The sequence below is a fragment of the Saccopteryx leptura genome, chromosome 2, assembly GCF_036850995.1.
Source record: "Saccopteryx leptura isolate mSacLep1 chromosome 2, mSacLep1_pri_phased_curated, whole genome shotgun sequence".
Classification (NCBI taxonomy): Eukaryota; Metazoa; Chordata; class Mammalia; order Chiroptera; family Emballonuridae; genus Saccopteryx; species Saccopteryx leptura.
Genome location: NC_089504.1, coordinates 295,410,525 through 295,424,527, shown reverse-complemented (window position 1 = coordinate 295,424,527; position 14,003 = coordinate 295,410,525). Strand labels below are relative to the sequence as shown.

At 42.3% G+C, this 14,003-nt stretch overlaps 1 protein-coding gene across 2 annotated transcripts; it reads right to left on the bottom strand.

Moving 5' to 3' along the window:
* Positions 1–4,882: 4,882 nt before the first annotated feature.
* CAV2 (caveolin 2) lies at positions 4,883–12,446 on the bottom strand. 2 transcript variants are annotated; one of them, XM_066362530.1, is made up of 3 exons: positions 12,132–12,425; positions 11,585–11,772; positions 4,883–6,770 (listed from the first exon to the last, which is right to left on the bottom strand). In XM_066362530.1, exons 1-3 carry the CDS (start codon positions 12,279–12,281, stop codon positions 6,620–6,622), a joined length of 489 nt encoding a protein of 162 aa, XP_066218627.1. In that variant the 5' UTR covers positions 12,282–12,425; the 3' UTR covers positions 4,883–6,619. The 2 variants fall into 2 exon arrangements, with proteins under 2 accessions (XP_066218627.1, XP_066218628.1); XM_066362531.1 differs by lacking the exon at positions 11,585–11,772 and having other exon boundaries at positions 12,132–12,446.
* Positions 12,447–14,003: the final 1,557 nt, after the last annotated feature.

Below are 14,003 nucleotides of genomic sequence, written 5' to 3'. Positions count from 1 at the left end.
ATAGGGTTATTGTGCAGGGTAAATAAATGCCCAGCAGGTGATAAATGTTCAACAAATGTAAAGGTTATTGTTTGTTCCAGAGATCAGGACTCCAACCTGTTTCCTCCTCTGTAAAAGAAGCATGTCAGTCCTTGTCACCTGCCTCAGTGGGAAACGGTGTGTTATCCTTGCAACTTTCCAAATCACTCCTTGTCTCACTGTCCCAGTTAGCTGAGCCAGCAGTTGGCCGGACTGGTGTGCCATTCAGCTAGAGAAGCAGGTCCTGCTTGTTGCTCTTCTCTCCCCTTTTGTTAGTGGCAGGTGCTCGATGACAAGCTACTTGGGGACAGGGAAAGAAAAGCATGCTCCGAAGATGACCTGCTGCTTCGATCTCTTCCTGGTCCCTTCATGTCTGGGAGACATATTCACCCTTGGTTACGTGCTGTTTCCCAATCTGAGTCATGGCTCTTCCTTTCTCTCATTATTCTAGACGCCTACCTTTTCCTATAATGGCAAAATGACTTCTCCAGTCGTGCAGCCGAGCCGAGTGACCTAACATGCCCTAGTGCAGGCAGATAGGTGTCCGTCCTATTTTTGGACGATTGTTGAAGTGGTGTCCTCTGATTTCTCTAACTGCTACAGAGTCTTTCTTTGCCACAGATACATTGTAACAGTCAACAGCACAGGAAAAGGAGGTGGAAGAGACAGGTGGTCACAAGTTGTAGTCCAGGATTCATTTTAACAAAATAGGGTACCTGAGTCTAGCAGAGCCCTCACCCCTCTTCCCAGGGCCCTTTTCGTTCAATAAGACAGGCAACTTCTCTTTAAGGAAAAGTCTTTACTGACTACCTCTCCCTCCACTCCTGTTCAGTTTCCCTTGCCCTCTCCATTGGGACAGGGGTGTCCTACAGCAAAATTGTGAGGGATGAAGATTGTGTCATTGGAGACCTTTGGTTTCCTGTTGCTGTCCTGGTTTTCTGTTTGGTGGCATGTCTTTTTATCAGTGTCAGGTGCTCTCAGATGGCTCTCAGCTCAAGGCCCTCATACGTGGGTTCCTTATGCAGTTTTTCAATATCCCCCTCTCAGATCACCATTCACCTTGAAGTCATGGATAACTGCTAATGGATTGAATCATTAACCTACTCAAAGTATCTTTCACTTAACCAAGCATCAAGGCATACGTTGTCTTTTTCTTTTTTTGTATTTTTCTGAAGTGAGAAGTGGGGAGGCAGAGACAGCATCCCGTATGCACTGGACCAGGATCCACCTGCATGCCCACTAGGGGGTGATGCTCTGCCCACCTGGGGCATTGCTCCATTGCAACCAGAGCCACTCTAGTTCCTGAGCTGGAGGCCATGGAGCCATTCTCAGTGCCCTGGCCAATTTTGCTCCAATGAAGCTTGGCTGTGGGCAGGGAAGAGAGAGACAGAGAGAAAGGAGAGGCAGAAAGGTGGAGAAATAGATAGGCGCTTCTCCTGTGTGCCTTGGCAGGAAATCAAACCCAGGACTTCCACACACCAGGGTGATGCTCTACCACTGAGCCAACCAGCCAGGGCAAAGCATAAGTTTTCAATGGTGGCATTTCAGATAGTTCAAAGAAAGTAGTTTTCTTTGAGGAGTAGATACAAAATGATTTAAAAAATAGAACAGGTGGCTTCTTTTGCTCATTTGGCTATTTAAGGGTGAATGGGGGAATTTGGGTGATATAATTATGGAAGCACATATTATTTTTATTCCTAAAATCTATAAGCTGAATATCCAGTATATCTTTATCTTGTCCTCCCTCCTCCTTAAATTCCTTCACTTGTCCTCCCTACATACATATATTTATATATACCTTGAAGAAGAACATATATATACAAATCCTGATTAGTGAAAAATTGCATTAGCAGTAATAACTTTTTCATTGCTGCACTGCCTACTTTTTAAAAAAAGTTTCTTTAGATAGTGTGTTCCCTTGTAAAAATTCTTTAAGCTATTGTTATCTTAAATAAACATTATAAGTGAAAAAGTTGCAAGCTGAAGAAACCGAGCTATTATTTATATGATTTCTCCACTTGCTATTTAACTTGTCCTGGATTAAAATGAGACAATGTATGGGACTGTTTTTCTAAAGTGTAAAATGTTATAAAACAATATTTTAGTACTATAAATTTCAAAATAAGAAATAGGATAGTAAAAAAAATAGAAACATTCTGAAATGCCAGAAAGTAGGTTTCCAAATGAGTTTCTAAGTGTTTGTGTTTCCTATTTCTGAAGACATGGAATAAATTTCAGATATGAGAATTGGGAGTAATTATTAGTATTAGGACAATTCAAACCCCGCTTGCAAATGAAGAAAATTCTGAAGTCAAAATGTGATTTCCTCTCCAGTTCTAAAATCATCCCGTTTCCTTCTGTTATTGCTTCTATATTCATTCAGAAAACACTGATTGAGCTCTTGGGTGCAGGGCACTGTCACCGAATCACAGGAAACAAAGGTAAGGTCATACTTTGAGATCTAACTGGCAGTCCAGTGCGGTTAGTTACCAAGGTTAATTTTACCGCGTTGTAAGTGGTAACTGCGGTTTGTACAAGATTTTATAAAAAGACACAGAGGAGTTTTAGAAACAGGAGGTTAGACAGCGGCAAGGAGAAGAGTGGCGCTGGCCAGGGACGCAGGGAGCTGGGCGCGGGAGCAGCGCGGGCACTGCAGTGAGGCGGTGGAGGAAGCGCAGACGCTGACAGTGGCCAATAGTGAAGGCCCGGTATACCCTGCTCAGAAGTTTGGAGGTGATTATGAAGGCAGTCACATACAACTGATCGTTTAAGCAGGAGAATGACACGGACGTCTTCCTGTGATCGCTTCTGTGTTGAGAGGAAGATGGTGGAGAAGGCCACGTTGGAAGCAGGGAGTGGGAGTGAGGCCGGTGCGCAGGCTAGCTAGGCAACAGATGAGATCAGCAATAGTATGGCAGGACAGCAGTGACTTTGGTAGACAAATCTTCAAATAAAATAAATGTTAAATAATTTAAAATATAGAATGACATTATTTTGGGTAGACATGTCACAGTAAAAAAGACTTAAAACAATTATAAATCTAGCCATATATTGTGACAGTTTCACAATCAACGGAAGAGTGAAAAGCCAATGAATTAACTATTATATTACATTTATAGTACAGCCACCCTGTAATTGATAGAAAACTCACGATGCTAAAAAAATCCCTGGACTGAACAAAGCGGTTTGCATGTCGACAGCTCAGTCTTCATTCTTCTGCAGCTTCAGAAAACAAGGAGCTAGAAAGCTCCCAAGAGAATTTTATTTTTAGTTTAATTCTTTCATTAAAGAAAATTGAGACCCCCGAGACTAACCTATTTGCAGGAGGTGACACACCTCCGTAATGGCAGTGCTGGGGCTGGAATCCAGACACTTGATATGGGGGGGGGGGGGGGGTTCCTGTAATTACAGTCCAGCTGCTTCCCAAGATGGCCTCTATATAAATTCACAGGATGTGGATGATGATTGAAAAGAGGGACTTTTAAAGTTCTTTGAAACTATTAAGAGAATTTTGAAAAGTCAGACATCTGCTTTATTATTCGAAGTTGGTCAATTTTCCAGGTAAAAAACGACAACAAGAAAATCTATGCCAATATCAGCAGTTATTTTTTACATACTCACTGTCCAAAAATAATTTTAAACTCTAGTCTGGCTTCATGGTACCAGTATCCAAGAACATGTGATTTATATTGCTTTACTTTCTTATTTAAAAAATTGAAAACAGAAATATCAGTTTATTTAGGATTAGCCAGAGACGTTATTTTATGAATAAGATGAAATATGGTGTGTTTTTGGACAAGCTATTCCATACTATTCATCAAATGATAGAAAAATTAGTAGGGAACTTCTTTAAATCCTGAGAAAACCCAGAATTAAATTACCAATCTCATAATTTTCACCAACACATTCATGAATAAGCAATAACATGTATTTTTTTCTATTATGAGTTTTTAATAGAGTAAATTAGTTTGAAAAGGTTCTCTATTGATCAGTTCTATATTCAATGTAAGAAAGGCAATGACTGCTTCTATGGGTTTTAGAAGTTTATTATGAATATTAGGAAAGTCTCCTGAGCAGTCACTTCTCACCCAAATCTAGCAAAAATAACATATTTGCACATGAAACCTGGGTCCCCTTGGTATAAAATTTCAATCTTTGAAATAGCTAAAAATTCATTTTGTAGCTATTCAGAAATAAGGAGGTCATATGTATCATTTGTTAAAAGTTAATAGGTTTTGTTATATGACCATGTATATATATATATTTCTTTCTTTCTTTCCTTCTTTCTTTCTTTCCTTCCTTCCTTCCTTCCTTCCTTCCTTCCTTCCTTCCTTCCTTCCTTCCTTCCTTCCTTCCTTCCTTCCTTCCTTCCTTCCTTTCTTTCTTTCTTTCTTTCTTTCTTTCTTTCTTTCTTTCTTTCTTTCTTTCTTTCTTTCTTTCTTTCTTTCTTTCTTTCTTTCTTTCTTTCTTTCTTTCTGAGATGCAGGGACAGAGAAACAAAGAGACAGGGATATTGAGCTGTTCCTGTATATGCCCTGGCCAAAGATTGAACAAGCAACCTCTTCACTTTGGGATGATGCTCAAACCCACTGAGAGACCCAGCCAGGGTTTTATTTTTTATGTATTGATTTTTAGAGAGACAGAGAAAGAAAGGAAGAGGGGAGAGGGAAGGGAACATTTGTTTGTTGTTCCACTCGGTCATGAGCATTTGTTGGTTGCTTCCCATGTGTGTCCTGACTAGGGATTGAACCTGAAACCTTGTCATTTCCAGAGGATGTTCTAACTGACTAAGCTAACCAGCCAGGGCCTATATTTTGGATTTAAAACTTGTCAAAAGCTTTTTGAAAAGATAGGAGCTTATAAGTTATTTAAATAGATATTTTATTAATCAAATATTTTAGCCAATCAACATATCCAAATATCTTTTAAGAACACTTTAAATACAAGGTATAATTAATTATAAAGTCATGAGACTGAGTGACCTTTTTAACTAACATAATAAAATCTATACAGTCAAATGAGTGGTGATGATTATGAGGGTTTTTTCTAAAGATGCTATAATGGCCTAAGACAGTTTTAAAAGTCTCTTTTAAGAAACATACAAGTTTCATAATTTAATCATTCATTTACTTTGGTCCCCAATAGTATTCGAGTTTGACCCTCCTTTATTTTGCTAGTCCCGGGAATTTGGAAAAATAAAATTAATCTTTGAATGAAAATTTGTCATCTATAAAGATATTCAAAGGAATGTTAATTCTGGTTTTTATAGCAATTCTCAAATTTCAGCATTTTACACTTTGGAGATGTTTGTTTAAATGATAATAACCACTCACATCATAGACTTTGTTTGTAAATGCTATCATATTGGAATAATGAGATTTTTAAAACAAGAGCAACTCATAACATTAAAATAGGATTCTACAACTCAAAATGATAAGAAAAATTCTATATCATGTAACAAAACTCATATTAGACAATATTGAAAGGTATAGCCGTTAGTGTTTAATTTATATATAACAGCTCAGTAGCATGGACCCAACAAATTGACATCTTTCTTGAAAGTCTCTCTACAGGAATCACTAGTTGAAATCATACTATGCTGTCAGAAATAGCCTTTATTGTAAAATGTTATTAAATAGCACCAATTAGGAATTGCAGCACACAGATTTAATTTCTAAATACAAGAGAGAAAGCATTTCCTAGACAAAATAAGAATTAGTTACAGGTTATTTTAAGATCACAACCAGGTAAAAATTTATTATAAAACATTTCAGGGCCCTGCTTGGAAAAGTTATAAAGAAAAGCCAGTATATTGCTCTTTTACACTCTGTTCCTAAAGAAGACACAAATGCTTACAATAATCACGACAGCACAATCTCAGCAATGACGCTCCCTGGGGGAGATATATTTACTCACTCTATATATTAGATCAACAAGAACACAAATATAATAAAAGTGCTTTAGAGCAATCTGATTAGAGCAACATTTACATTAAGTACAAAATATACAGTAAAGTGAAACATCTGTTAAATAGGACTATAGATGAACAATACCTTATTTAAAGGAACACATTTGCATGACTCTATTTTCACATTTATTTTATTATATTTTATAGACCCTATCACCACGGTCTGCTTTCATTATTGCAATTTTTAGGATCTTTGTAAATCTTATCACATGACTTTATCTGCCAAGGTAATTTAAAAGTATCACCTCCAGAGTAAAAACAAAACAAAAAACAAAACCCAAGAAATCTCATATTCTCATGTGCAGCTGTCCACAAAATCATTGTAGTATTTGACAGAAACATCCCTTGATCATTATAAATTCATCATGATAAAATGTATACTCGTATACTAAAGCAGAAAGTGTTGTCAACCTATTGTAGAATTCTGGTTATAAAGGTAGGTATGAAATTCTTGGTTATTAATTAGAATAGCATTATTTGAAAAGATTTGCTAAAAAAGATTTTTGAATGTGGTTGGCCATGTTAATAGTTCCCTTAATTAGAGTAGCCGGGGAATGAACAGAACAGCAGTGCTTTCACATGGTAACACAGAAAAGTATTACAGTATCCCATCTCCAGACCTGGTCCCAGTGTTCAGTCGTGGCTCAGTTGAAAGCTGACAGAAGAGAAGATGCGTCCTACGCTGGTGCACAATGGCGTAATGACGACATCGGTCACACTCTTCCATATTGTCTGCACTGAAGGCAGGACCATGAGGCAGGTCTTCACAAAAGGCATTATAATCCTAGAAAGGAGGAAGAGACGTGTAAGGATTATGGTGTTACCGAATAAGGCCACTGACATGCTAGAAAAGATATAATAATGGCCCAGTTCACCTAAATCTGGTTGAACTTTGGAAACAAACAAATAAAAGAGACCCACATTGTGATAAGATGCACAGAAAATATGTTACTTCAAAAATAAGCAGGCATGTAGATGATAAAGAGGAATTTTTTTCTATAGGTGGCATGCTCTCTGAATCAGTAAAGCAAAAATTATTCAAACAGTACATTTATCTGACGTCTGCACTTAAATATTAACCTGCCTAACTCTCCATATTTCCCTGGGGTTCTGCTTCCTGGTAGCCTTTCCTGTTGCCTTATTCCACTTCTGCCCCCGTGGTCCAGGCTGGGTTGGATGATGATGATGATGACGATGATGATGATGATGATGTGTGGTGTGTGATTCTAACATACTAAAACAAACTTCTTAATCCTCCAATTTATCAAAAGGTATCATACAGACATATTTCTGTCTTTCCTACTAGAATGGCAGTTCTCTAAGTGAGGACATCCTTGACCCTTGGTAAATGTTTGCAGTGAATTGAATTTAGCATGCTACTACGGCTTCTATTTTTAATTTCTCATTGCAATTACATACACCGAAGCGAGCTCTGTGGCATAGTTAAAGGGGCCCTGCAATCATGTCAGAACTCTTAGACTAAAACTTGACTAAACAGAAATTATTTTTTCACAAACATTATTTTTTTAGATAATTACATATTCATAAGTAATCTTCTGATTAATGTTTTCTGTTGAAGTAGTGCTCTCTGAGCACAAGAGTATTTATGAATTCTCAGGTCTTGCTAGTATTATAGTTGCAATGGTATTTTTATTATTACCTAGGTGGGCACAAGGAAGTAAGGTTGATCTTCTGGATTTGCTATTAAATATGACTTAAATAAAGGTCTGTTGTACTCAGTCCGAAGGGACGGGAAGACAGGCGACCGTCTGATTGAGATATTTTTGGAACACTGAATTATTCATATTGACTGTTTACTACACAGATTAAACTTATCTTGTGTTTTGTTCTAAGTGTTAAACACTTGAAGCAATCTTTAAAAAAGATTAATTACTAGGTATTTCAGTGCTAAATAGTTGAATAGAGACCTGAATGATGGAAACTTTTGACTTCTTATTCCATTATGTTTCTCATTCTAAGTTTGACTTTGGGTAAATCACTGTAATTAAAGTACGAACTGGAAAACTGACAGACTGGCTACCAGGATTTAGATTATTATGCACCCTTAAAATGTCCAAATGATGCTGTCATTATAATAAAAAAAAACTATATTGTAGTGAGAATATAAAATGAAAATTATAATGAAATAATCTCAAATTGACATACTACCAGACTTAAGTTTAGATAGGAAAGCTTTCTAACCAAATCCACTTCGCTCAAAATATAATTAACTTTCCTTTGTTCATTAGACTAAGAAATTTTCTAGCCCCGTAATTCCTTAGATGTTCATGTCCTAAGATGCGATTAAGCTTGGGACAAAAGTTGATTTTCCAGTTTAGCAGACTGCAACAGCTTACATTTGAGGACTTCAGTTCATAGGATGTGGTGTGTTCATTTTAGTGGTGTTTTAAGTTACAGTACTGTTCTCTCACTTTGAATCCAAAAATCCAATGATCCTCTGATATCAAACCAACTGTGTCCTCAACATCCCAAACAGTACCCCCTCAGAAGCGACAGGCAATTTGGAATGACATAAAACTTGGCTGAGGCTCAATGTGGCCAAACACTTCTTAAATAAATCTTATAATTTATAAGATTACCAATTTCTCCATTGGATAATAAAGCCCTTAAACAGAGACTTTTATTTAGTCTTGTATTAACTATAGTGTCATGCAGACTGTACCGTCATGGCAATTTACTATATTTAAAACTCTTTCGGAAAATGAGACGGATACTACTGCATTCCCATCAGTAGAACCAGGTATTTGAATTGTATCCCCACCAAAATAAGGGGTTGGGGAGCTCCAGCTATATTTCTTTGGTATGATTTACTTAGGACCAATAACCTGCAGTTGCCATGTGGTGGCTATCTCAGTCTGACTGTGGTGTGGAGTCAGACCAATTCCCTGGGTCCCCTGGCCTGGGATACAATATCATCACACTGAGTTCAGCGTGCTTATTATTGTTGTTGTTGTTTGTTTGTTTTTTAAGAATTTAAAAATCAGATCCATTGTCATGATGTGATATGGTTGGAAGATGTATTACTTCATGTTTTCATACCTTTGGTCAAATACACTCTGCCAAAAAAAAAAAGAAAAGAAAGAGAGCAAAAAAGAGAAGGATAGAGAGGGGGAGAAAGCTCCTAACACAGCTTTACTCTTCTCTAAGGTTTCTCCTTGGTTCATTCTATGTCATGTAGTCCATGAGTGATCTATCTATTTTATCAAGGTAGAAACTAACTTTTGAGCATTTTTGTTTGAAGTTACTCTTCTACTTGCAATCACAGCTCCCTGATGCCAAATGTATGACGGTTAAATATTAATGCCCCAGGTGAGTGTAATTTGGAAAACAAGCTGAAGTTAAACAATACATTTGATGTGGCTGAAAGAAGGGCTTGATGACTCACAGTTGGAAGCTACACAACAATGCTGGCTGTTCTCGGGAGGGCCAGGTGGGGAGAGCAGCATGCGCTTCAGTGTAGGTTTACTTGTCTCTTTCCACCATTTAGAAAATGAAAACCTGTTTGTTTTCAGTTCTTCCACAAGGGCTTTAGCAGAACCTAGCTTTGCTGGCTATAAACATGGCACTGGATATTTCCAAATAGCTTCATAGCCAACGTTTCTCAATATGCTCCGTGGACACTGAGTTTTGCACAGTTTTGTAAGTATGAAAACTAACAGTTTAGATGACTGGTATTAACTAATAAGGAATTCACAATTTTCTATGCTGACTTAGGTATCTTTTAAAAAAATCCGTGCACTATGGACCATATTCTGTGGTCCACACAGGATACGGACCAACTCTAACCTGCTGCTATACAAGGCAAAGGCTTCATGCCTTTGACGGTCCTTTAGCACTTTGCGTGTAGTTTAGTTGTTTACAGTCTTTAGTGATCAAGTTGAAATTTTGTTCATTATTTATCCTTTATGTATTTGATTTTTTTGCTTTTCCTTTACAGATTCTTTTCTCTCTACACAGCCTTCCCTGTGCCTCTCTCCTTTTGCACAGATGTGAGGGAGTCTCCTCAGCATCAACCTCTGTCCTGGCCAGCTGCTTGTGGAGCCCTGAAGAAGCTGAAGACCGATCCTGCACTGTGGTCACCCCGGGGCCCAGGCCCAGAGCCCTGCACACACTAAGCACTCAATACATTTTCTTTGCTAACTAAAATATTTAGCTAACTGACTAAAGAAATTGATTTGGGCCCTGGCCAGTTGGCCCAGTGGTAGAGTGTTGACCAGCTTGTGGAAGTGCTGGGTTTGATTCCAGGTCAGGGTACACAAGAGAGGCAACCATCTGCTCCTCCATCCGTCCCCCTCCCCCTTCTCTCTCTCTCTCTTTTCTCCTCCTGCAACCATGGCTTCAACCATGACTTAATTGGTTTGAGCACTGAGGATAGCTCTGTCTAGCCTCCACCTTAGGCACTAAAAATATCTCAGTTGTGAGCATGGCTCCAGATGTGCAGAGCAACGAACCCAGGCAGGGTTGCCAGATGGATCCTGGTCTAGGTACATGCAGGAGTATGTCTCTGTATCTCCCCTACTCTTACTTTTTTTAAAAAAAAGGAGAGAGAGAAAGAGAGAGAAAAAAGAAATTGATTGGGATGATAAAAGCAAGTGGAGAATAACTTTGTAACTTCTAATAAGGAACACACTGTAAGTTAGGAAAGATCTGAGGCATCTGGGGTTGTACATCTCCCCTGGACAGCTCTGAAGTATAGCGTGGCAGCTGCAGTGGGACTGTGGATGGTCTGAGTGTCCTTCCCCTCAGAACAAAGTGGGTATCTTGTAAAACAACAGCAAAACTTCTTGGTAAAATATGACATTTTCCTTTAAAAATGTGTTAATACTTAAAACTGTTTTCCAAAGCTTTATGATGCATTCTGAGTGTGAATAAAGTTACTCAAAACACCCTATCAATGACCAGTAGGTGTCTTTTATTTATTCTCCTTTTACTTAGAATTGTTCCTTATAGGTGAAAAAGTAATTTGGAGGCTTTCTCATTTCATTATCCTGCAGTTTGGATTTTCATTCATTTGGACTTATCCTGGCCATTTGAACCCCACCCGCAGGCCCCCCATGCTTGGAGCAGCCTCTCTATAGCATTGCTTAGCCAGATCTTACATCCCTCCTCCCCAGCGATATTGTCGCTGGCATTCTGCTCAGAGAATACTTTTGTTTTACCTCAAGCACAGGTGGTGAATGAATAAAAGGTGCTGAAAAACATAAGAGCCCTGCCCAAAACCACAGGCACAAGTCCTAACACAGCCCTATGAGAGCAGCAGCCTGTGGCAGGAACCGGCCTCCAGGTCTCCACCTCACAGTCAGAGGAAAATCACACCCACCCGAGGACAGGACATTCCTTCTGCTGTCTAAACTCCTAACCCAATCTATCTCCCCTCCCCCACCCCCACCTGTGATTTATTCTGCTTCTAAAGAAAGCACACTGCCTTTCCAGACCTCCCCTTCTTGCTCTGTGTCAGGAACTGATGTGAGTTCCTCCCCCTGCAAGCCTGTCTGGGGGAGGTGGAGGGCAGGTGGCAGGTGGCAAAGAACATTCCTATGTTTCAGAAGCTAGTCCCTCCCAGTGGCCCCTTCTCACCAGATGTGCAGACAGCTGAGGGTAGCAAAGAGAATCCCCGCAGCAAAGGCCAGAGGGATGGCCAGGAACACTGTCAGGAACTTGTAAATCACGTATTTGCTGACTTCAAAGAGGGCATGGCTGCAGATCCACACTTTGTCCAAGGAGTGCGTCGACTCGGGCTCTGCGATCACATCCTCGAAGTCCACCTGCAGAGACAAGACTCAGGGATCCTCCACGGACACCCAGCCCGCCACCCTGGGAACCAGGCGCTCTCAGCGCGGGAGAAGCAGCAGGGACTCGGCTGGGGCGGCCACCTTCTCTTAGGGTCACGGCTGGCGCACAGGAATTTGGCTAAGCATTCCCAGCCGCGCGGGCAGCCCGGGGCTGGCGGACTCCGGGTCCGGGACCGGGACCGGGTCCGGGACCGGCCGGGCTGACAGCGGCGAGGTGGGGGTCGGCGTTAGGCTCGGGGCGGGGGTGGAGGGGGCATCGCACGCCCAGGCCGGGCCGCCCGGGGCGCTGGGACTCGCCTCAGGTCCAGGTTACGGCCCACCCCGGGCTTCACCTTGAGATGCGAGTTGAGCCGGTTCGGATCCCGATCTGGGCCCGAGTTCGCGAACTTCTCAGGGTCGGCATAGTCGACGCCGCTGTGGCGGCTGTAGGCGTCGTCGTCCATGAAGAGCTGGACGTCCGCCTTCTCGGTCTCCAGCCCCATCGCGGCCTCGGTGCGCGGCGGTGGCAGCGGGCTGGCGGGGCGGCTCCGGGCCCGCTCCGCCTCCCCGCCCGGCCCGGCCCCGCCTCGCCCGCCCTGCGCCACCGGGCGCGGCCGCTTCCCGCCGCGGCCCCGACCCCGGAGCGACCCGAGCCCCGCCCCGCCCCGCCGGCCGGGAGGGCGGGGGCGGCCGCGGCGGCGAGGTGGCTCCGGCCCCGCACCCCCCGCCCCGGCGCCCGGCCAGGACCGCGGGGAACCGTCCCAACCAGGCAGCCCCGGCCGTCCCGGGCGGGAGGCGTGGCGCGGGGCGAGCCCCCCAGCCCCCCACCGCCCCGAGGGGCCGGAAGGCCCGGTCACCGCGCTGGACCGGGATGGGATGCCCTGACCACCCTGCAGGGAGGCAGCTGGGCGGGTTGGAGCGCGGATACGGGTCAGAGGGTCTGTCGTCCTCTTTGGCTCTTCGGGTCACGGCTGCGGCGCACATCGGGACCTCAGCTGCCTCCTTATGAAATGGGAGAAATGGTACCTGTCACGTGAAAACTAAATAAGTTAATTTCTGTTAAACCCTTATAGGGTCCCTAAGACACAGCGTGCTCCGAAACCACGTTGTTGCTGTTGCACTGAGATTAGAATCCTTGACACCCCTGATGGCCGGGCGGCCCCGCGTGCAGGCCAGGTGACTCCGCAAGCCAGCCAGGTGTCCCAGGCCCTCGGTGTATGAGGCGATGGAGTTGGGTGTCGGTGAGCCCGTGGGTGAGCCTCCTGCCCCTAGGAGTTTGTACCTCCAGGCTAGGAAGGAAGGTCTGATCTCTCCCTCTCTCAAAATTATAACTCAAGTTTCCTTTGACTCAGACTCCGTTCAAAAATTCCTGGCAGTCATATCTGCAACTGCTTTGTTGGAACTGCGGGACAAACGCTTACCATAAAAGTCACAAGTGCAAAAGATGAACCTGCTTGCAGACCACTCACTCAGAGCTTTTAGAAAGGAGAGGTTTGCGTGTTCATAAAGGGCTCAAGGTCTGGTGTACTTAGACGTGTTTGTGGAGAGGGAAAAGGGTCCTGGCCTGGAGGGGTTGCCTGCAGCTTGAGCAGGGGCCAAAACACTGCAGGAACACAGTAAATGCTACTGACTACAGTGCTTTCGGAACTCACTGCACGTACCAAATCCCCTTGTGTGAGCTGGATTTGAAGAATTACCTCTTCCAAATGAAAATAGAGTGTTTGAAACAATAACAGTTATGAAAACAGAACAAGATCTGAATTGGGAAAATAACTTGGAGCCCAAACTCAGTACTTCTAATGATTAAGTAAAAAGTGTACCTCCCGCTATGCTCTTTGCGGATGGCAGTGTTGAAACACTGCCCAATGTGACACTTGGAGCTCACACTTACCCTTCCTGTCCTCTTCCAGAGGTGGACCTGCTTTCCCTCTTCCTTTTTACTGACTTTTCTTTTCCATTTTATTTATGTTCAGTTACTTCCAAAGTGATGAGCTGGACATTCTCCTATTGCTTGCTCTGTCCTTCTCTACCTTCTTTATCCGCCCCCCCCCCCCCCTGCAATTGTGAGAGTTGAGACTCTTCTAGAAAGTTTGCCCAACAAGTATTCACCAAAGTGAATGGAAGACTTTAATCCTTAAGGAAATTTGTAATATCAGTTAATAGGAAATGGAAAGCAAGTGAGTTTGCAGCTCTACAACATTTTGTAAAGCTTTATTTTTGTAAGG

What these genes read in the sequence shown, in the direction of transcription:
- CAV2 (XM_066362530.1), bottom strand. Translation starts at nt 12,281, where the DNA reads ATGGGGCTGGAGACCGAGAAGGCGGACGTCCAGCTCTTCATGGACGAC. An exon ending in GGCTCAACTCGCATCTCAAG is followed by an intron (nt 11,773 to 12,131) that starts GTGAAGCCCGGG and finishes TTGTCTCTGCAG; the next exon opens with GTGGACTTCGAGGATGTGAT. An exon ending in CTCAGCTGTCTGCACATCTG is followed by an intron (nt 6,771 to 11,584) that starts GTGAGAAGGGGC and finishes CCTCCTTTCTAG; the next exon opens with GATTATAATGCCTTTTGTGA.